Source organism: Ostrea edulis, chromosome 7, assembly GCF_947568905.1.
Source record: "Ostrea edulis chromosome 7, xbOstEdul1.1, whole genome shotgun sequence".
Lineage (NCBI taxonomy): Eukaryota > Metazoa > Mollusca > Bivalvia > Ostreida > Ostreidae > Ostrea > Ostrea edulis.
This window is the reverse complement of record NC_079170.1, coordinates 15,520,972-15,543,085: the sequence shown is the minus strand read 5'-3', so window position 1 is coordinate 15,543,085 and position 22,114 is coordinate 15,520,972. Positions and strand designations below refer to the sequence as shown.

Genomic DNA, 22,114 nt, shown 5'->3' with positions numbered 1-22,114 from the left:
ATTTATATAATTTCACTTTTCTATTATATTTATTCTCCGCCATGTTGAACACTTGATGCTCCACTAAGTCAGGAGTAAACTTTTCCAACCCGTGTTCAACACTTGTGCCCTTTATTTACAACTCTAGCAACTCTTGTAACCCTAATTGTTCAATCAAACTATCAAACAATCAAGCACACCCTTAATGTTCAGCCTGGCGTAAACCTTTCTGACTCGTGTTCAGTACTAGTGACATGAAATACACGTTTTACTTGTGTACTCTAGTCTCTAGCAACTCCGTGTAACTCGAGTAATTGTTCAATCACACGTGCCCTGAAATTTTCTCGTGCGCGAATCTGTCAACATTTGATATCATAAACATTCATGTAACTTAATTAATTGCATGCACAATCGACAAAAAATTAATAATATTTATAACACATACATATTAAAGGGGTTGCATGCCTTTCATTGAGAGAGAGAGAGAGAAAGATGAATAACTGGCTGCAAGTTTAATTAATTTGTGACCGCCGTATTATTAGTGGCGACTGTCCCATAGGAATTAATTGGCGGTCGTCGGATAAGAAGTAGTGACCGCCACATACTTTTTTTTTTTTTTTTTTTTAGAGAGCGTGTACAGGTATTAGGTGTAACTATAAAGCTCTATACCCAACATAGTACTAAATTATTTTCCTTTATAATACATAAAACAGATTATTGTATATTCTCTTATAGACATTGTGAGGACGTCCTAAGTTAACAGGTTTCGTCGGAGAGAGAGAGAGAGAGAGAGAGAGAGAGAGAGAGAGATCTTACTTCCTGCAAATTTGTAATATCATTGATTTGTAAACATTGAATTCATAAAGAAAACAGGCACCAGAGATGTGTGGATAGCGTATATATTAATCGTATATAAAACACACCCTCTACCCAATGAATATAAAAATATAGAGCGAGATTGATATAAGCCTTTTGGCTTGTTTCTCAATCTATTTCATGTATAAGACATTGTAACATTATCGAATTATTTACGAATAAATATTGTTTAAACTAAATTAAAAGAATACAACCAATAATGTATCCAAAATATGTTATTTCTCCGTCGTAAATTGTTCTGAATACTTTCTGTAAACTTAAATTGAGATGACCAGAACATAGCTAAAAAGCAGCTCTAAATACACCTTTTTGAATACGTTCTATTATCTGTGAAAACAGCTCAGTCTCTATTGTCCGAGACAGCAAATCCACGTGAAAATCGTACTCACAAACCGCGCGACACCACTTCAACGAGTCCTTATACAATAGAATGGAGAAAATCCTGATTTTATGCTTACTAAACAATTGTTTGTAAATGTGAGCATGGACAGAGTTGATAACAATGTACAATATTTTATTCTCGTGTAGTCACGTAACAGAACTACATGTATACATCAGGTGATAGACAAATCATATAAGACTTTTGTAAAGATAAAGAGTGATCAAATTAAAGCTTATCTTTTTAATAACCAATGGAGATGAAAATATCCTCATTCAAATTAATAAAATATTTTGAAATAGTGGAATATAACACTGCAAGTATTACACATCTCATTGCATTGAACACATGTATGCACTTTTTCATGTTGTCTTGGTTACTGGGAGTACAACGGTCTGCTACAATATAACGATATTAATCGCCAGACTGTCAGTAGTCAAGCCAACAAACCATGCTTTCTCACCACCCCTCCCCATATTTTAATTTATATATATAATCATCCTAACTTGCTTTTTTTGTTGTTGTTGATATGAAACATGCGGAACATTAGGATTCTCCGTGTAATTTTTTTGAGAACTGTAGATACTAAACTGTTAAATAGAAAAATTTGTTTAAAGTTAATATTATATATACTTTCATACTGTATTTACTAAACTCTTATACTGATATTGATTACAATTTTATATATCCACTGTCTCTGAAACTGGCATGATAGTTCAGTCTTGTCTGCAATAAGTAGTTCATACATAATTATATAGATGTGTGCTGTGCAGAAATGTGAACTCTGGCAGTAGTAGTACATCTGAATGATTGTTATTTATTAATATTGTGACTATAAATGAATGAATGAATGAATGAATGGGCCCTGTCGGGCATACTTGTAAGCTTAAAAAAGAAAGAAAAAAGTGACAATCAATGAATCAGAAGACCAAATACAGAAGAAAAAAGAGTGTACAGCAAATTAAGCTGTCCAGAAATACAGTATATGTATAACAATATTGTATTATATATAAAATTAATTTTTAGAATCTATGATGTATAATGAACTTTTGGAGAATAAGCATCGGAGTTATACATGGTACAAGTACATCTTGTGTATATACAGCACTGTGTTAAATATGTGTGCAGGACAGCAGTGTGGCACTACTCTTTAGTATTCTGATAGCACTTAATACTAGTAGTCCATCTGAATGATTGTTATTTATCTATATTGGTGTAATTACTAGATTATTGTTTACTGGTAGAGATTTAAAAAAAAATTAACATTTTCCCTACGTGTTTTCATAGTTAACCCTTCATGCAATATATTCACCTCACTGATTGGTCAGATCATTATTTACATGATCGGAAGGCCTCGGGAACCAGGTTACAAAGAATTTCGAGGAGTTCCGGTTGATATTTTTCGCTATAAAAAGCGGGAATGAACATCGTGGATCTCGAGAACATCCAGGAACCCCCGAAGAAGAAGATCTTTGCCATGCCAGTGGACTCGGTCATCCTAAAGTTCGCCAAGCTCTCCAAAAGTGCCTTTTCTCCAACAAGGGGGTCAAAGCTTGCTGCGGGATATGACTTGTATAGGTATGTAGTCGCCAGTTGTTGAATCTCGTAGATCTAGTTGGTATTTTTTTGTTTATCGTTGTAAATTAATAATTCATTGCTATGTAACGTTTTCATTTTTCCAAGTATCTTTTTTGGCTATCATAACAATTGTTAACATGTTCAACCAAAGTTCCCACCAACCATTATTGGGTGAAGGGGATTCAATTTTATGCAAATGAAGTCGTATCCTCTTGAAGGGACATATAAATGGTGAACATTTAAGGTACTTGAAAGAAACTTGTCGACACTTTAGCCGGACTAATGGGGTATAATTTCAACCAGTGCACATAAATTTGAAAGTGCAGGGTTTTCCAGAAATTGCACAATTTTAATAAAACGCTAGGATTTTAGCTATTATGCTTCAGAGGTTGTAGTAATGGGTACGAGACATATTCGCATGTATAAACTTTAATTTGGATATTGGTACAAGTGTCTGTAAATTAAGTTTAACACCTCCTGCTTGTTGGTTAAAACTTAATCACTGACAATGACCTGCGTTGTTGAACATTAAATGCCCCTAGTGAATCCTGCTTAAATGTATTCAGGGGTGATAGTGATTAGTTCTCTAAAACAAAAGTAGTGATTAGTTCTCTAAAACAAAAGTGTGGCAAGAAATATCCTATACCTCAACAGTTGCTGATTGAGTGAGCCATTTTCAAAATTCTAAATGATGCTTGAAAGCAATAGTAAACTTCTCAATAGGAGCGGAAATGGGGATTCGTAAGTTTTACATGAATATATAACAAACTTTTTTACAGAATATCACACTGAACCATATAAATATGCAAACTTTTCTAATTTGTGAATTAAATTTTTATTCATGAGCACAAGTTTGCATACTGTAAACATATTTATGACCATAAAATTTTTTCTAGTTGGTTGAATCATAAACTCGATCATGGTTTGTTATATTTGTTACAGGATTTAAAAGGGTAAAAATCTTTTTTTAAAAGTTGCACAGGTGAGGGTATGTGCCATGGTTGTCTTTGTTTGATAGAATGACATGCTTACAGATGAGTCTTGGCTATTTCGTCTCTTTAGAAATGATAATTTCAAGCCGACTTTTTTTTTCCAGTGCATATGATTATGTAATTCCTGCAAAAGGGAAACTAATCGCCAAAACAGATATACAGATAGCCTTGCCTGATGGATGCTATGGGCGAGTTGGTAAGACTACTGTAAATTTTAGTGGATATAGTCGTTCATAACTTAAACAATTTTCAGAGTTCGTGAAAAGTAAATGTAATTTAAGTGTTATTTCCTAAAACATGCATTTTGGCTTTATAGATGTTCATATATTTCCAACTCGCTTTGAGGCTCGTGTTTTTTCAAGGATACTAAGACATCTAAAACTTGCAATCAAATGAAAGAAATTCACTATTGTCAATGTGATCTCTGTATATTTAATTTCTATGCTAATGTGTATTTAATTTCTATGCCAATGCATACAGGTATCTCGTACAGTCTGTTGTTTTCTCTTCAGCACCCAGATCAGGTCTTGCAGTGAAAAATTTCATTGATGTGGGAGGTAAGATACTTCAGAATTTATTCAAATTCAAAAATTTTTTGTACATGTGTTGTCTCCTTGTTTGAATTTGAATCAGATTTGAGGAAAATATTACCAAGTAGAATACATGCTTTGTCCATTTAACCCCTCTAGGTTTTCCAGCTAAGATCTTTGTAAACAATTTCCAAGATGCATGTATTCAAAGGATTTCGATTATCTTAATTTTCTTGGATAATGAATTAGCAGGTTGTCTAGCTTGTCTATTTAACTTGTAGGTTTTTAAAGTAGGACTTATTATTCACACGGCCCAAAAACAATGTCGCCATTAATAAAATTGTATACAACTCTTAGCTTCACAATAAATATTTTGCATTTTTGATGTATAAACATTAGAAATATAACTCATTTATATGTTGACAGCCAAAATTTTGACCTTCTGAATGCAAAGATATAATATAGGCAATATTTTGGCCTTAAATCTGTTGATGTAAAGACTAGTCTTATGTATCAGGGTTTGACATTTACTTTGAGCACTAGACCAGTCGGGCTACTTCAAATGATATTTAATAGACCTGACCTTGCATCCACTAGCCCTGACCAACTTTCCAGAAAAAAACCCCTGAGGATTTCTTCATATATAAATACCTAATTTAAATGAAGTTTGAAATAAAAAGTATTTAATAGTCTCTAAAAAAAGTCTCGTAATTCAATTTGATTTGATTTTCAATTAAACGCATTTTCTGTTTAAATTCTATCCGGTACAGAAATTCATTCAACCGTTTTATTTTTTTTCTATTTCATAAGCCCTGCTTTGTTTCATCCCAACCTTTTCCTTTTTCTGTTCAACGTGAACCAGTCCCTTTAACATTCAAAGTATTTGAATAAATGTCCTAAAACATCAATTCCGTCTGACAGTGACTAATATATTGTAGAACTGAAAATAAAGATTATGTCATCAATCGGTTCAAAATTGCTCGCAAACTCTTAACAGGTATTGGGGGGAGTTAAGAATAAAATATCTTATGGTTTAAAGTAAAGTTTCTTATTCATCTTTTCAACATGACCAGTCAGACTAGTTTATCAACATTTTACCCGACCGGACCTATCATTTAGTAGACTCGGTCAGTCGGACGTGCCTTAGTGTCAAACCCCGTGTATACACACAAACCAGTGAAAAATTAATTTTGTAAATTTTGTGAAAGATAATAGTGATGAAACAATTGCGACAATTGATTATCGATCATTTTTGGCTCTTCAATTCCTATTGATTTTATTTTACATAATCGATTGTCGGTTCTACACTAATATCTAATCAGAGATTCATCTGACTTACTCCCGCTTTTATATTGAGACGTGCGTTGAAGAATCATAGTGGACTCCACATTGAAAATTGGGAATTTGGCAACTCCAACTAGTGTGTATACTGCACATACCAATAAAACTAAATAGAAATAACTCCAAAAATATTAAACATTATTAACTACATGTAAATACCAATTATATCTAAAATTGATCGAAACTGTTCCTTCGATTATGACATCGATTATGAAATTTTTTTCAACACTGGATAATAAACTTGAATTAATATCCATTTCTTTTGAAAACGTAAGCGATAACACCGCAATCTTTGTTTACAAAACAAGTAACTCACTAAAATGAGCTGTCATAATGTATAACCATATTTTATTCAAAATCTTTTTAAACACATTATACGGTAGGATTTGACGATTAAAGTGAAAGTTTTGAGTAAAATTGTGAATCAGTCCTTATAAATACCCTACATAAACTTGACTAGCATAGTATGTGCCATTTTGGGTATTAAACAAAGCGTGTAATTAAAGTGACATTTGTGTTCCAGTAATTAATATTTTACAAAAGTACATAGATGGCGTTAAAGGACCCGATGTCACTTTAAATCAGTTATATGTATTAACATGTATATGCAAATGGTGATATAAGATATCAAATTTCCATGTAATTTCTGCAGCCTGATTTTGTAGGAATTATAGAATTTGCTGTTGTGTGAATAATTAACATTTACATAAGGAATCTAAAGTTTTGGTATTGTGAAATGCCTTTCCTACTGAAATCATTCCTTGACCTATTCTAGAAAGAGCAGTGTAACAAAAGGTCTTTGTTTCTATTTCATTTTGATCACACAGAACACATTCTGTCCTCAAATGCTTGTATATATATATATAGAATAAACCAACGAAGATTACTTGTCCTTTGAGGTAGTACTCTACATCGTCATAATGGCTGACTTCCTTTAAAAACAAGGATCAAAAATTCGATATCAGCAGTATTTGACTTTTCCTTTTCCATTTAAATACCTAGCAGAGTAGCTCAGTAGGTTAGAATACAGACTGCTGAACTGTAGGTCAGATTCGAGTCCAGCAGGGCTTTTAATTTTTTTCCAAATTACCTTCTACTAAAACTATTTTTTGACAAAATAAAGTAAATTTGAAAATTTTCAACTTCAAAATATTGTTGTACATATCCTCCACTTTTCATCTACATCAAATTTCTCTGGTATAGCATACCTCCTTAAGTGAAGTTTCATAGTGGAAGAAATTATTTAAAAGCTGTGGTAGGTACTAAGTTGAATATTCATGTTGGGCCAAAAACAAATATTGGTTTCCACTTTCTCAACCGACCCTAGAATTTTCATTTTCACAAATTTTGCGAGTCGTCACCACAACAAGAGTATATTAAAGTTATTATGCACTTCATTGACACTTAATTTTTTCAGTTGGAAAGTGGAAACGCTATTTTTGGACGCTTAATAGCATGATCGATGTGGCCTGTATGCCTCTCTACAATTCAAATAGAAATTCAGATTTTGCATTCTTTTAATAGCTGGTGTGATAGATCAGGACTACAGGGGAAATGTGGGAGTTGTCATGTTTAATTTCGGAACCCAAGATTTTGAAGGTACGTGTAAATTGCATATTTAGTGGTTACACTCAAAACTGAGAAATTCTTTTAAGGCCTATAAGAGAAAAAGTTGAGTACGTGTTGACATCAATTTAAGGACTATAGGTAGACTTGGAAAACGGGTTTCTCTTGTGGACTAAATATTATAGGTCTATTGTCAGTAAATATGCATAATTGTATAATTAAATGTGCTTAATTGTGTCTTGCAGTGAAGAAAGGCGACAGAATAGCTCAGCTCATTTGTGAGAGAATCTATATCCCAGATCTACAAGAGTGTGAAGTATGTGTCCTACAGTAGCAAAATGTGCAAAATTCTGATCATTCAAGTATTTTAATCGACTTCATACACATTATTACACCAGTCTTGCATATATCTCTTAATTAACCTGATATACGCTATTGTGTAAATTCGCTCATAAATTCGCTAATTCATGAATCAAATATTGCTGATGGAACTATCTTGGCCTACTTGGTCTATTCATCTTGCAGTGAAAAAACCAGATAACTGAAAAAATATTTAGAAATTATGCTTGTTTTTATTTGTGTTAAACAGGAATTGGACAACACTGTCCGAGGTGATGGAGGATTCGGGTCCACTGGAAAGAACTGATGCCGTGACGTGGGGGAAAGAGCTAGCATTACACTGTCAATGATCATGATAGAGTTGGAAAACATCAGGATGAGGCAGACATGGCAAAGAAATGAGTGACGGTGTAAATGCTGACTAGCAACAGGAGTTTCCTGTGTATGAGCTGGACACGAGTGGTGAATGGATCGAGATTTTTGCATTTAATACCGCATATTTAAGTAATTCTGTCAGAAATAGTTTGAGGATTTCTATTCTAAAAAATGTTTAAAAAAGTTTGGCACTTTTGATTTTAGGTGGTATTTTAAGTGATATTTTTTTAATTTTTATTTTGGTGTGAAAGTTGTCATCTGTCAAAGCCGGTATTTTCAATATGCCTAATTTATCCTGATATACGCTATTTCATGTGTAAATTCGCTTTCATTAATGAATCAAATATTGCTGATGGAACTTTATCTTGGCCTACTTTCAAAGTATTTCATATTTACATGTGTTGGATAGGAATATTTTTTCGTCTACCTCGTATTCATTTTGTTAAAACTTGTACTAAATACTCAGTCTTATGTAAAGTAGTGTCCCAACACTCATTACTAACAATGCAATTTGTCATTGATTTTTTTCAGTCATTTTTTAAATAAATATTTCTCAATTTATAACCGTACTCGGGATAGCTTTGTTAATTTTTGAAAAGTTTTTCAAGAAACATAAAGCGAATATTCACTTTTATCGTTCAAATGTATTAGTTATAAAAGCATAAATATAAAGTTGGTCCAAACCGAAGCTCTTTGGAATGATAAAGTCTGAAAATAGCAAATTGTCAATACCGAAAATGGAGGTCATTTATAACAAATTAGTTTTACATTTTGGGTCCAAGTAAGATTTTAGTTTCATCAGGATTCTTTACCAAGTATTAGCTATAAAGTTTATTGATAAATTTTGGTAGGATCTTAAAAAGTATCTTTAAAACACGATATTTAAAACTTTACAATGCAATAGAAAGTGTCCCTATGGAAAGTAAACGAAGATTTTGGAACCAGTTGTATTCATTTCTGAATGAAATCGCCCCTTGTGTTCAGTTTATTTGTAGATTTTTTAAACAAAACTTTGTAGTTGATATTGTACATTGTAGCTTTTAGTCATTTTTAAGTTGGGGTTAACGGTTTGTAATCGATTTGCATGAATATTGAAACAAGACTAAACTCAAAATTCATTGACTTGAAAACTGTAGTTTAGTTAAAGTACATTAATGCCAGACTTTTGATTCTTTTGTGGTTTATGGTGTGTATTCAAATTTTTTCTTTTTGAAACTTGTTTTTATGTACTTTATGTACAAAACAATTTCAAAATCATGTAAAAAGTGTTAACCATAGTTCATTGTAGCTTATCAATTAACTTTTGGTTTGTATATTAATTTTGAAACTTGTTTTCGTGTACGAAACAATTTCGCAACTCATGTACAAAGTGTCAGTAACTCTATCAATTTCATTAACCTAGCCGTATTCTACAGATTGTACTTTTTAGTGAATTTTTAAAACCTTTTTTGATTAATGGTTTGAGGTTTGTGGTTTGTTTTTTCATAAATGTTGAAAATTGTTTTCATATATGAAACATTTTCTATGCAGGTAATTTAAGTGTCTAATTTCATTGTAAAACGTAGTACATAGATTTTGTAGCTTATAGTAATTGTTTGGTTTTTTTTTTTTAACTTGGGTGTTGTGTTTTTTCATTGTTTGATTTTCATTAATTATGTTTAATTGGTTTTTGTGTGATTTCTTTTTTTCTTTTTTTTTGAATGTTTTTTATGAAACATTTTCTATGCAGATAAAGTGTCTAAAAAGTCAATTTCATTGATGTAAAATGTAATATAGATTTTGTAGCTGATAGTAATGGTGTGGGTTTTTTTAACTTGGGTGTTTGGTTTGTGTTTGATTTTCATTAATTGTTTGATTTTCATTAATTATGTTTAATTGTTTCTCGGAAACAATTTCCAATCGACTTGAATAGTGTCTAGTCTCTTTCAGTGGCTTGAAACGGACGTAAAACGTAGTAATAGATTTTGGTTAGGGTGGTTTGTGGTGGGTGGTTTGTGATATGTACTATTTTTTTAATTGTGGTTTTGATTTGTATTTGATTTTTAATTTTTTTTTTTTTTGGAATTTGTTTTCATTTATGAAACATTTTCACATTACACATGGGAAGTGCCTAATGATTAGTCTAGTAGAAATAAAACCATATTAATCAAGTTTCTCGTGTTTGAAATGATTTTTCAATTGACATTTGATATATTTGAAGTTATGATGAAAGACTCTGATGCAATTAACCAATACATGGCTGCAATGTTTTAATCTTGGAGTGAAACTGTCTGAAATCCATTGGCATTTTTAATGTGATTTAAATAGAAAAATGCCTTTAAAACCTTTCTCTGGACGGTTATGTCATATTTTATATATTAAAATTAGATGAACCCTGTCGCATACAAGGTACCGGAGTGTGACGGATCCAACATCTAATTTTAATGCGTTTGTAAACATTGATGCCCATCTATCACCAAGTGGTGCTAATACAGCGTTATAATGTCAATATGCCCAATATTTTATCCTTTTCACATGGAGTGCCAATGTAACAGACTCGAAAATTTAAGATATCTTAAATCATTCAAAGATATCAATTTCGTGCATCAAATGATTGAATTGATGTGCGCACTAATACATTCGAAGCAATAATTTTATGCGAGCATCAATTCGATGCTCTCATCAAATCAATTGATACGCGCATAAATCTAGAATTCTGCATATGCAGTACATTAAGGGAGGTTTCATTTGGAGCATTTTCAATTATGGGAGCTGGGAAGACCCGCATGCTTTTGTATAAGGAAATGATGCGCGAATCAATTTTTGTAAAAAAGCAATGCAATTGAGGATATGATGAAGATATCTTTATTTATATAGTAGTTGCTCTCAATAAAAAAAATATTGAAAGCATCGATTGAATTGATATCATTAATTCAATTGAAGAGAGCAATAATTCATTTATTTGAATTGATGCACGCATTTGTATTAATGCGCTCTTCGTTTGAATTGTAGCGCACATCATGCAATAAAATTATAAATTTCAATTACATGTATATAGCGCTCATCATCAATTCATGCTATGATCAATTTAAAGTGCAATAATTCAAAATTTTAGATAACGTTAATTGTTTGAAGAGGTGTTTATTTAATTGAATTGTGCGCATCAGATGAACTATAATGATATATTCAAATATATAAAAATTATATAGCGCTCATCATCAATTCATGCTATGATCAATTTAAAGTGCAATAATTCAAAATTTTAGATAACGTTAATTGTTTGAAGAGGTGTTTATTTAATTGAATTGTGCGCATCAGATGAACTATAATATATTCAAATATATAAAAAGATAGCTTCAATTATTTGGCACTCCAAACCCTCAGCGGTATTGAATGTCATGATGGGTTGTATATTGTTTAACGTTAGCTCGAAAAAAAAAATTCACTCGTATGGAGACGGTCACCACTGTCGGTAAAGGATTGTAAAATCTAGGCCTATGCTTTGCGCTTACTGCCTTTAGAGAATTTTTCACTTAATATATGGCGACGTCCCCATTGCCGGTGAATGGCTGCAGAATCAAGGCCTATGCTTTGCGCTTAACGGCTTTAAGCAGGGAGGGATCTTTATCTTCAGAATATCTAGTACGAAGCAGATGTAGAGACTCTGGTGTCTTTTATCTCGAGATCACAGGGATATAACGAATCGACACATGAATAAAAGGATAATTGTTCATAGATAAAACGTCGTCAGTATATATAAATGTCGAGTTGAAGGCCACAGCAAGAAGTTTTTTCTTCCCAAGGTTTTGAATAAACTCTGCAACAGAAGAATATAAAAACGGGTCAGCTAAAAAAGGAGCAAAACTCATGCCCATGGGAATTCCAACAGATTGTTTGAAGACTTGATCACTAAAGACTACGGAGATATTATCAATAAGAAACTAGCACATTTTTTAATACAAATTCAGAGTGTACTTGTGCGTGGAATCGGAGTGGTGTTTAACAAAGAGGTTTTGGATGACTGATCACTAGATACGAAGATTTCGTTTTTTCATTTTTGTTGAAGAAGCAACTGTCTATGATGTTAAAAAGTGTAGTTTTAATCTATCGTGAGGAATTGTCGTGTAAAGTGTTGAAAAGTCATACGTTTTGATGTTGTTGATTTGAGAAAAATTTTGCGATTTCAAACTAAAAGTTCTTTAGAATTTTTTAGAATCCACATTTGATTTGCACCAGTTCTGGTATATATTGCATGGAATACCAGACTTGGGACAAATTACATTAATTAAGTAATGCATTACAATACCATTACGTTAATGCCAATTATTGCTATATATCAAAACCATTTTAAATACTTTGGAGTCGAATTCAATGTTAAACTAATAACTAATCAATAAAACGATGCTTCTTGTACTCACTAATATCGATTAAAAGAAAATATCACTCCAGAATTACATAACATAAGCACGCAATTGTAGTCAACCAAATTTTCCCTTTCATTTGAGCGAACGAGTTACGTGACTCAAAACAAAGCTCGACAATTTGTTAAAATGTTTCCATGAGGCTATTTATATGATGAAAGAACCCATAAAATCGATATTAGTAAGTACAACAGGCATCATTTTATTGATTAATTATTACTTTAACATTGATTTGGCTCGCAAGTATTTAAAATCGGCCCGAGAATGCCGCCTCCAACTGGAAGCGACGAATTTCCAGTTTACGTAATAAAAAAAGACAAAAAAAAAAAAAAAAAAAAAAAAAAAAAGAAGACGGAAAACTGCATCATTGCGTGTAACGCATGATGCAAAAGTTTTCCGTCTTTTTTTTTTTTTTTTTTCGTGGAATATCCCATTCTAACGAAAAAATAATAAAGAGCATGGTATGTTGGGGACCAAATTTGGCCCCGCGTCCAAATTAAATGATATTCCTCAAAATTCTTTCATATGGTGTATACTTCCATAAAATGGTTATGATGTATTCGTAAAAAGGTTTACTCATGTATAATACATATGTAAATACAGTATAGTTTACAATAACGTTGTGCCATTTTGACGTTACTTTATGCGACGTCGTGAACAAGAAGGCTATGTCATGAATTCAATATGAAAATCCAATTTATGTCGCCATATGCTTCAAGTTTTATTAAACAAATGTGCACAATGATTTTTATTTGAAAAGTTTAATTGATTTTTTCCGAAAGTTTTAATCAATTATAGATGATTCGATGCGGCGGATGCTGTGATTTGAAGGACGATTAGTGTAATTGTATCTAAGAATTGTAGAACAACCCATATTTACCTTTGTATTCACATCCAATTTACATTGTTTTAATCTAAATTAAATGAATATCATATATGAACGTAGCGCATGGTGACCTGAAGATATGCTTGTGTGTATAATGTACACTTTGTGTTCTTTTTTTCCGATCGCACTACATATGTTTTCAGCGAAGGCATACGCACTAACCAATGCTACATTGGATTGTAGTAAAAAGAGCAAGAAATTAATTCAGAAGTTAATGTGAAAAGAAATATTATAAAACGAACTTGAAAAGTTTTCTTTAAAATTCAACACACGACAATGGGACCGAATGTGTTCATCTTATAGGATGTGATAAGATTTACAAACAATGTGATAAGTTCTACTCAAGATTTGACACTGATACCATGAAAAATCTACCAAAAAATAATCTTGTCGGTATTATATTCAATGTTTTAGCATATACACTTGCATCTATTTACACTCATTATTTGAAGGGGAAAAAATCGATAAAACACATCAAAGATGCATATGGCCGAGTTGCAGTTTGGTAAATTATGCACGCTTGCATTCACGAAGTAAAAAACATGCACGTATTTAATATAGTTTATAAGTATGAAGCTTTGAATGGCCGCAATAGGTATTTAGTGTGATAATGACCTTGGCCTATGGATTTCAAAAGCAACATGAATCTTGAATGTCATCAGGATTTGAAGTCTGATAAACATGCAACAGCAAGTACATGTATAAAAGTTAGAGGCAAGTTTAAATCTTCAGTATATTGTGAAATAGAGACTCTGACCGTTGACCTTTTGACCTCAAAATAAATAGTATCCTTCCTCTTTTGGATGTGATCAATATATGCAAGTCTGACAAAGACGCACCAAGTAGTATGAAAATTAGAGACCGGACAAGCTCAAATCTCTGGCATTTAGTGACAAAGTGACCTTGATCTTTGATCTTTTGACCTCAAAATAAATAGGAACCTTCGTCTTTTGGATGTGAGCATGTAAGTCTCACAAAGATGCACCAAAAGTATAAAAGTTAGAGACCGGGCAAGCTAATTGTGGACGTCGCCCGCCCGACTGGACGCCCATCCTTCGCCAATTTAAAAGTCGGAATTTGCTACGCAACTCGACTAAAATTTATACAGGCTCCTGAAAATTACTTTTATGTAATAAATCTTTTAATGTATTAGTATTTACGCAGAGGAAAAAAGTTTGAATCATAAATCATATTCATTGTCTCAAACCACGTCCGAAGTCCGCATGGAAGAGGATCGTATATTTTGTCCCCCCCCCCCCCCCCCTCGATCCCTTTTACCTTTTGCTTCATGCCGATTTAGTCAGAGACACCATGAAAATAATCTTGGTTTCCTTGTCTAATAAGTCATTCAACAATTCCTTTTCATCAGCCAGTTTCTAATGATGATTGAATGAAGCAGAGACTGTCTATTAACAGTACCAAAGTCAATCACTATGACAGTGCATCAGCATATATAATGCCGTCAGTCAAAGATATTTATATTTTCCGGCAATTGTCAAAATAATGAAAGGTTTAAGATCTAATAATTTTTTGACAATAAGTTTTTTTCCACTATACTAATGAAAAGGACTACTAGAACCTATAATTTACTAGTCCTGTTTTGTGACTAATCTGGTTGCTGAAAGTAGACGGCCGAGTCGCGATGCAACGAGGAGAAGAGTGCGGGAGGGGGCTTGTCCCCTCTTAAAGAGGGTGGGGGTCCGGGGAAAAAAATTCAAAATCTAAATGCAAATTGTTCATTTGCGACAAATAAATGAAATTTTGAGCAAATCTAGCCTCTATTTTTCCTGATTCGCACATCAAACCACCATGTTTATGCTTGAATATTATAAAGAATACGTCGATGTGTAACATAGTACCGTGTTTTGTCGAATATGATATGCATTTTTTTTCCCCAAAGATTTTTGGTGTGAGAAAGGGGTGTGTATTATTCACCAAATAGTTTTTTTTCCAGGTGAAACTCGGCGGTTAAGTAATGTTTCACTCGGAGACATATCGTATGCTTGTTCACGTTGTTCACCTAATCGATCTCAAGAAAATTACTACAGAACGTAAAATTGTAGAAAATGTTATACTTAACAATATGTAAAGAATTAAATTATTATAAAACAATTCATAGTAGATATTCATCATCGTGCAAAAGTGTCCCGATATCATGAGACCGTGACCATAACACCCCTACTAACGTTATTGTTATTTAAATTTACACCACGTGAGTTTGGTGAGGTCAAATTCCGCAGTGAAGGAAACCGGACATAAATCTGCCAAAACTAAGTCATTTTCTATATAATATACATGTATCATCGATGCATTGCGAAGAAAATTCATTTAAGTACTGTCATTACCGGCGATGATTGTGAAATAGTGAAAAGTTCAAGAACTTAAAGTCATTTAAAGAATAAAATACAGTTTAACTGATATTTAGTCTTACTGTCGTGTCATGGGGGGGGGGGGGGGGGTCTTCTTTTGTCATGGGAGAGGGGGGGGGGACGGTAATAATTCAGTTGTTTATAACATATGCAAATAAAGAAATTTGGGTGACTGCTCTCTTCCATTTTCATTTATATTGGTAGTTAGGGTAAAGCAAACATGTATCCATGTATCGATGGAGAATTTGTATATATGTCAACCCTCCTTTCTCCCCGAATTACGAAATCGAAGGCAAGAATTTTTTTTATCTTTGGTAGCAAGTTTTTTTTACACCCCCCCCCCCCACCCCGAATTAAGAAATCAAGAACTTAGGAGAAAATTCACCCTCCCTGATTTAGGATTTTGAAGAGTGGGCAAGTCACAGAACATGATAATTTTTTTCTCTTGTCAAGGATTTTTAACAAATTAAATTCTCTTCAGCATTGGTTAGAATATTTTGCATTGAAAATAAAATTGAAGAAAATGTGCGATTCCTCCACTTACAGTATAATTGCGACTCCTATAAACTGCACAAAATAATATATCATATTATAAGTAAATAGTCAACGTCACACAAAAAAATTAATTGAGGTTATTGTTAGATAATATTATACACTTCTTAGGCATGCCCTTTTTAGATTTATTCCTCTTTAAAGATATCTCATAAATTTTATAAGACATCTTATAAAACATACAAGATATCCTCTAAAGTTTATGGAATACCTTAATTGTATCCTTTATAATTGGATATCTGATAAAAGATAAAATATATTTTATATTTTTTTCTTAACAATATATGTTTATATATATATATATATATATATATATATATATATATATATATATATAAAGCACGGAAATAGCAATGAACTCTTAAATGAACATAACTGCCCTAAGTGAAGAAATAATTAATATAAAGCACAGAAAATTACACTTTATGTGGATACCCACTTCCGCCCCTATCCGGGGTTGAACTCACGACCTGCGGAACCAAATCTCCTAGCAGCATGTAACCAGCGCAAATTTTTATAAGATATCTTGTAAACTTTATAATGTATCATATGAATTTATAAGGCGAACCTGGCACGAGCGGGGCACGAACTAGCGACCTCTCGGTTAGGTATCAGGCGAGCCTGGCACGATCGGGGCACGAACTAGCGACCTCTCGGTTAGGAAGCGAACGCTTCTAAGCTACCGAAACCGGTGTTCGTTAGTTTGATAAACTATGTAAAACAGTTATATCTGGTCATGACAATTTCGACAAATTCTTTGCTAGTATCACTGAAACATTGGTCTATTCAATGCAAGGGCAAAACGATAATTTTCTAATGCATAATTATGACAGTTTGATGTTGGTGGTGGATGTGCGCAAGTGTCAGGCAAACGGAATATTAGAGACATGGCGGAGGAAGAAATGCGTTTACTATATATAGTCGTATTAGAAATTATTTTATATTATATACATGGAATGTTACATCTAATCACACTTCTATCGCTCACGTCCATTGAGGATCTGGGTTAGAATAGATGCCTAGTATCTCTTGCTTGTCGTATGCGCGACTAAATGGGGTGGATCATCGGACGAGACCGCAAAAACCGATGCTCCGTGTCACAGCAGGTGTGGCACGATAAAGATCCCTCCCTGTTCAAAGGCCGTGAGCGCCGAGCATAGGCCTAAATTTTGCAGCCCTTCACTGACAATGATGACGTCTCCATATGAGTGAAAAATTCTCGAGCGGGACGTTAAAAATATATATAATCATTCAATCTATTATCTCTACCCTGCTACCTGTCTGATTGCATTTTATCCACCAAAAGCCTGCTGGTCTTTCATGCTTGAAAATCGCGTTGCCATACTAGTTTGCTTTCTATGTTCAGTTGGTGACGTCATGTGATCATGGAGCGCTTATCATTTGACTTAGAGAATGGGTACGTAGGGAAAGTTTTAATCCATTCGAGTTAAAATGTATGATTTGTATAAAATGATGAAAAACACATACTTTTTATATCTATATAAAATACTTCTTTAACGCCATATATAGCTTTAATTTGCAGTCTTTGAACAAGCTTAAATGTTCACATAATTTTACATTTTGAACGTTCACTTTCCTTTGGTTGAGGAATACTCCATTTTATGCTGTCAAGTTCCAAATGTAATTTATCATTTTCCTCTCTCATTTCTTTTATTTCTCTTTTTATTCTCTTTCTTTCTTCCTTCATTCTCAGCTCCATCTCTTCGTTTTCGGATGCCATTTCCTGCAATTTCTCTTTTAATTCAAACATTCCATTTTTAGATCGAGATTTATCTCTCTTTAATTTCTCTTCCTCTTTGTCAATATCTTTCTTTAATTGTTCGATATTGCGCTCTCGTCTTTCCTTCTCCTTTTTACGTTCGTTCCTCTGCCTCTCCATTTCTTTGATTGCATTTTGTCTTTTCCTTTCCTCTTCCTTACGTATGCTTTCCCTTTTCCGTTCCAAATCCTCAAACAAATCATTACTGTAGCACACCCCTTCGTTCTTCTGAATCAACTGATTAATGGAGTGGAGGAGTCTTTGACCTTCTCTCCTTCTCTTGGGTTTTTCGATGTGGCTTGCATTTGAGATAGCCACACACCTGCCATTGCACTGTTTTACCATTCTACTAAGATCCTCAGACGTACGAACAAAGTCATCAAGTATCTCGGATACATCTAAATCTTCATCTTCATCATCTGAATCCACTTCATTATCAAAATTGTCCTTACGAGTAATCACTATTATCGTGTGATTCAGAAAGTCCTGGCCACCGAAAATATCGGCCATATACTTCAATGTGTATTTTTCCTGTTCAGTTATTCTCTCCACTGACAAGATAACTAAAAATACATGCGGTCCTGGTAACGACATTTCCATACACTTAGAAAGCTCTTTCTTGACCATCTCTTCTGTTTTTGAGGTGTCGTACAATCCAGGCGTGTCGATTACCTCAATGCGTTGATCATTAATCACACACATTTCTCTTTGGCAGGTTGAGGTGCAAGAAACAAAACCACTGGCTGTCTGGAATTTTGTTTGTCCCAGAATGGTGTTTCCTGTAGCGCTCTTTCCAGTTCCTGTCTTTCCAATCAAAATAATTCGTGACGACATCATCGGAATGCCATCTTTAACGGACAGGTTGTTTTCATTGCTCTCATTTCTTTTCTCATTCGGAATCTGATTTTGCTCAGCCTTCACGGGTGTTTGTGAATTTAATGGAGGAGTAGTATTTGAATCTGTCTTCATGCCTACATACTTGTTCATTGTGACTGTGGTCCTGCTTTTATCCAGTCCGTTATCGATTACTTTGGGTGCATTTTCTTTCTCGGTTTCAGGTAGAGAATCTGGGTTGTGTAACATGTCTTTATTTGCTGCTTTCAAAGTGTTGTCCAAGCCAGACATCAATTCGTGCGTTGCGGACACTGCTTGGTTATATCTATTCGGTACAGCCACATCGTCACTACTTTTCACATTGTTGTTTTTATGTTTTTCAGTATCATCACTTCTTTCTACAGTAATCTCCTTATATGATACTGCTCTGTCATTCTCTGTTGGTGCCGAATTAGTTATTTTTGTGTCTGGAAAGTCGTTATTGATGGAAAGTGTTCCAGTATCATTTTTACCAAGTTTTAAACCGGTGGCAACATTTTCTTCTTGCATATTTTTAAAAAAAAGTTTTCTTCACTGTCGACAGATTTTGGGTGTATACCAGTATACTGATTATCTTCCTTGATTTCTTCACAGTCTGGAGCAAATACAGCAAAAATAGGATTTGATGACTCGTTTTGACTCGTTTTCCAATTAGAGCCTATTGTAAATAATATTAAAAATTCTACAGGATAGATTGTAAAATATGAAATACTATTTTGTCTTAAAAAGTATTATGCTGGTATGGAATATTAGTTTTATAAAAACGTGGTTCCTACCTGTCTGTCGCCAGCGTTCCCGACTTCATACCTAATCAAGCCTTCGTTTTCAGAAAATACCTTTGTATAGTGTATAGATTTAAATGACGCACCAGTTTTTATTGATTTATTTAAACCACGTGAAGGAATAAACCGTATACAATGTACAACGAAAAATATATAACATTATCGAGGCCTCTGCTGGTGGACTGTTAGTCCCCGAGGGTCTCTACAGCCCAGTAGCAAAGTACTTCGTTACTAGCTTGAAAATACGGATGTATATTTAATTGCTGTTATAAAATTTAGAAATTCATTTCAAAATTAAGGATTATCTCCCTCATGCATAGCTCTTATCCTTAGACGAATTTGACTCCACTTTTTTTTGGCACGCTGTTTTTGGCTATAATAGCTCTAAAACTTCATTGTTATTTCGGATTTCAAACATTTCGGTTGGGCATCACTGAAGAGACATTATTTGTCGAAATGCGCATCTGGTGCATCAAAATTGGTACCGTATAAGTTTTACATTAACCGAACTTATGGCAAATGATTTAGTGATTTTGTGCAGAAGTTGGCAAATTCCACAAAGCTCACCTCGAAGAAAGTTACTATAGTGCATGTTTGTATTCAATTTCAAAGGTATCTGTATTTCAAAATGTTACTCTATCCCCATAATGAATAAACCCTCTATGATCATATGGCGTCCCGAGTTTGAATATGAGCCTGATTGCGATATAAATCAGGAACATATTGTTCTTTAGACTGATAATTAGGATGTCAATTATAAAACAAACAATGGGGCTTACATACCTGTTATTCAGCGCTTGTCAGATATACGAGGGAATCAAAGCGCACGGAACACAGAACTTTTACCGTACTATTATCTGTATGCTTTATAACTCTATTACAAAAACAAAACTTTGTATCAAATTTACGTTGCTTTAAATTCCGCTATTCAGAAATCGTGGCGAACAAAGCGGAAATTTGATACACGCAGAAAAAACTGATATATGGTAGAAAGCAAACTATTACGGCGAAGCGATTTTCAAGCATGAAAGACCAGCAGACTTTTGGTGAATAAAATATAATCAGACAGGGAGTTTAGGTGTAGGTTAGGGAGAACCTCTTAATTTGAGCAATAGACGTGTGAAGAGAAGTAACAGTTCATTTACAACATAAACTGATTTTTTAATACGACTATATTTAGAAATGTTTTTCCTCCGCCATGTCTATAATGAAAAGTGAAGATAACGAACAGTGATCAATCTCATAACTCCGGTAAGCAATACAAAATAGATAGTTGGACAAAAGACGGACCCCTGGATATACCAGAGGTGGGATCAGGTGCCTAGGAGGAGTAAGCATCCCCTGTCGACACGTCACACCTGCCGTGAACCCTATATTCTGATCAGGTAATCTGAGTTATCCTTAGTCAAAATCAGTGTGCCAAGAACGTTCTAACAATTGGTATGAAACACGGCAGACAGCATTTGACCCAATAATAGGTTATATTGGCAAACTAAATAGTTATAACGACCATAGAATTTGCGAAATGCTGACTTTAATCAAGAATGCTGAAACCCCTGTGTCATCATATTGTTTGCTTCGATTTAAAAACTGACCATACGCAGAACAAGTTCTTGCGTATTAAATCAGTTGAGAGATATAAACACCATATGCAGGTGATAATGGAAATTTGCTACATAAATATGGGAAGTTGACGATGGAGAAGCTGAAATCATCCCATTTGTTATACAGTTGAGTTGTCAGTTTACCGTCAATGTCTACTTTCAATAAAATATCTAAGTATGAAGCAGAAGTGGACGACTCTTTGGTGTCTTAATATAATATTGCGTTATCCTTGTACCTGCGTACATCCACCACCAACATCAAGCCATCATAAATACGCATTAGAAAATAATCGTTCTGTCCTTGCATTGAATAGACCATTACTTCAGATTAATTTGCCAAAATTGTCATGATCAGATATGGTTATTTTCCTAGTTTATAACGAACACGGATCGTGGTAGTTCAGTGGTAGAGCGTTTAATTCGTAACCGGGAGGCAGCCATTCACCAAACGCTCAGCATTTAGAAAGATGAAGATAACGAACAGTGATCAATCTCATATCTTCTATAAGCAATACAAAATAAAAGGTTGAGCAATCGTCAACCCCTGGATATACCAGAGGTCGGATGAGGAGCCTATGAGGAGTAAACATCCCCGGTCGACCGGTCACACCCACTGTGAGCCCTACATGTACATGTATATCTTGATCAGGTTAACGGAGTAATTCGTATTTAAAATCAGTGTGTCTAGAACGGCCTAACAATCGGTATGAAACAAGAAGTGAGAATTACAGGTCTGTCGGGCATGACCTTAAACACAGAGGTTCCTTGTTGAGGCAGGCGTTGGCTCATTAAGAAAACTTCAATGCTATGACTCCGAGCCCTAAGAATACATGTAGGTCTAAAATGTGTGATACTTTATTTACAACTGAAGGCAAATGTCTCGACAGGACGTAAAACAAACATTAAGTCATAC

At 33.9% G+C, this 22,114-nt stretch overlaps 2 protein-coding genes across 2 annotated transcripts; one reads left to right on the top strand and one right to left on the bottom strand.

Moving 5' to 3' along the window:
* Positions 1-2,420: 2,420 nt before the first annotated feature.
* Positions 2,421-10,106, top strand: LOC125654788 (deoxyuridine 5'-triphosphate nucleotidohydrolase-like). The gene is made up of 6 exons (XM_048884844.2): positions 2,421-2,812; positions 3,909-4,000; positions 4,317-4,361; positions 7,200-7,274; positions 7,487-7,557; positions 7,831-10,106. The coding sequence occupies exons 1-6, from the start codon at positions 2,655-2,657 to the stop codon at positions 7,885-7,887; spliced, it is 498 nt and encodes a 165-aa protein (XP_048740801.2). The 5' UTR covers positions 2,421-2,654; the 3' UTR covers positions 7,888-10,106.
* Positions 10,107-17,582: 7,476 nt separating this feature from the next.
* LOC125656258 (GTPase IMAP family member 7-like) lies at positions 17,583-19,678 on the bottom strand. Its single transcript, XM_048886876.2, has 2 exons — positions 19,592-19,678; positions 17,583-19,473 (listed from the first exon to the last, which is right to left on the bottom strand). The coding sequence occupies exon 2, from the start codon at positions 19,323-19,325 to the stop codon at positions 17,727-17,729; it is 1,599 nt and encodes a 532-aa protein (XP_048742833.2). The 5' UTR covers positions 19,326-19,473; positions 19,592-19,678; the 3' UTR covers positions 17,583-17,726.
* Between the last annotated feature and the right edge of the window lie 2,436 nt (positions 19,679-22,114).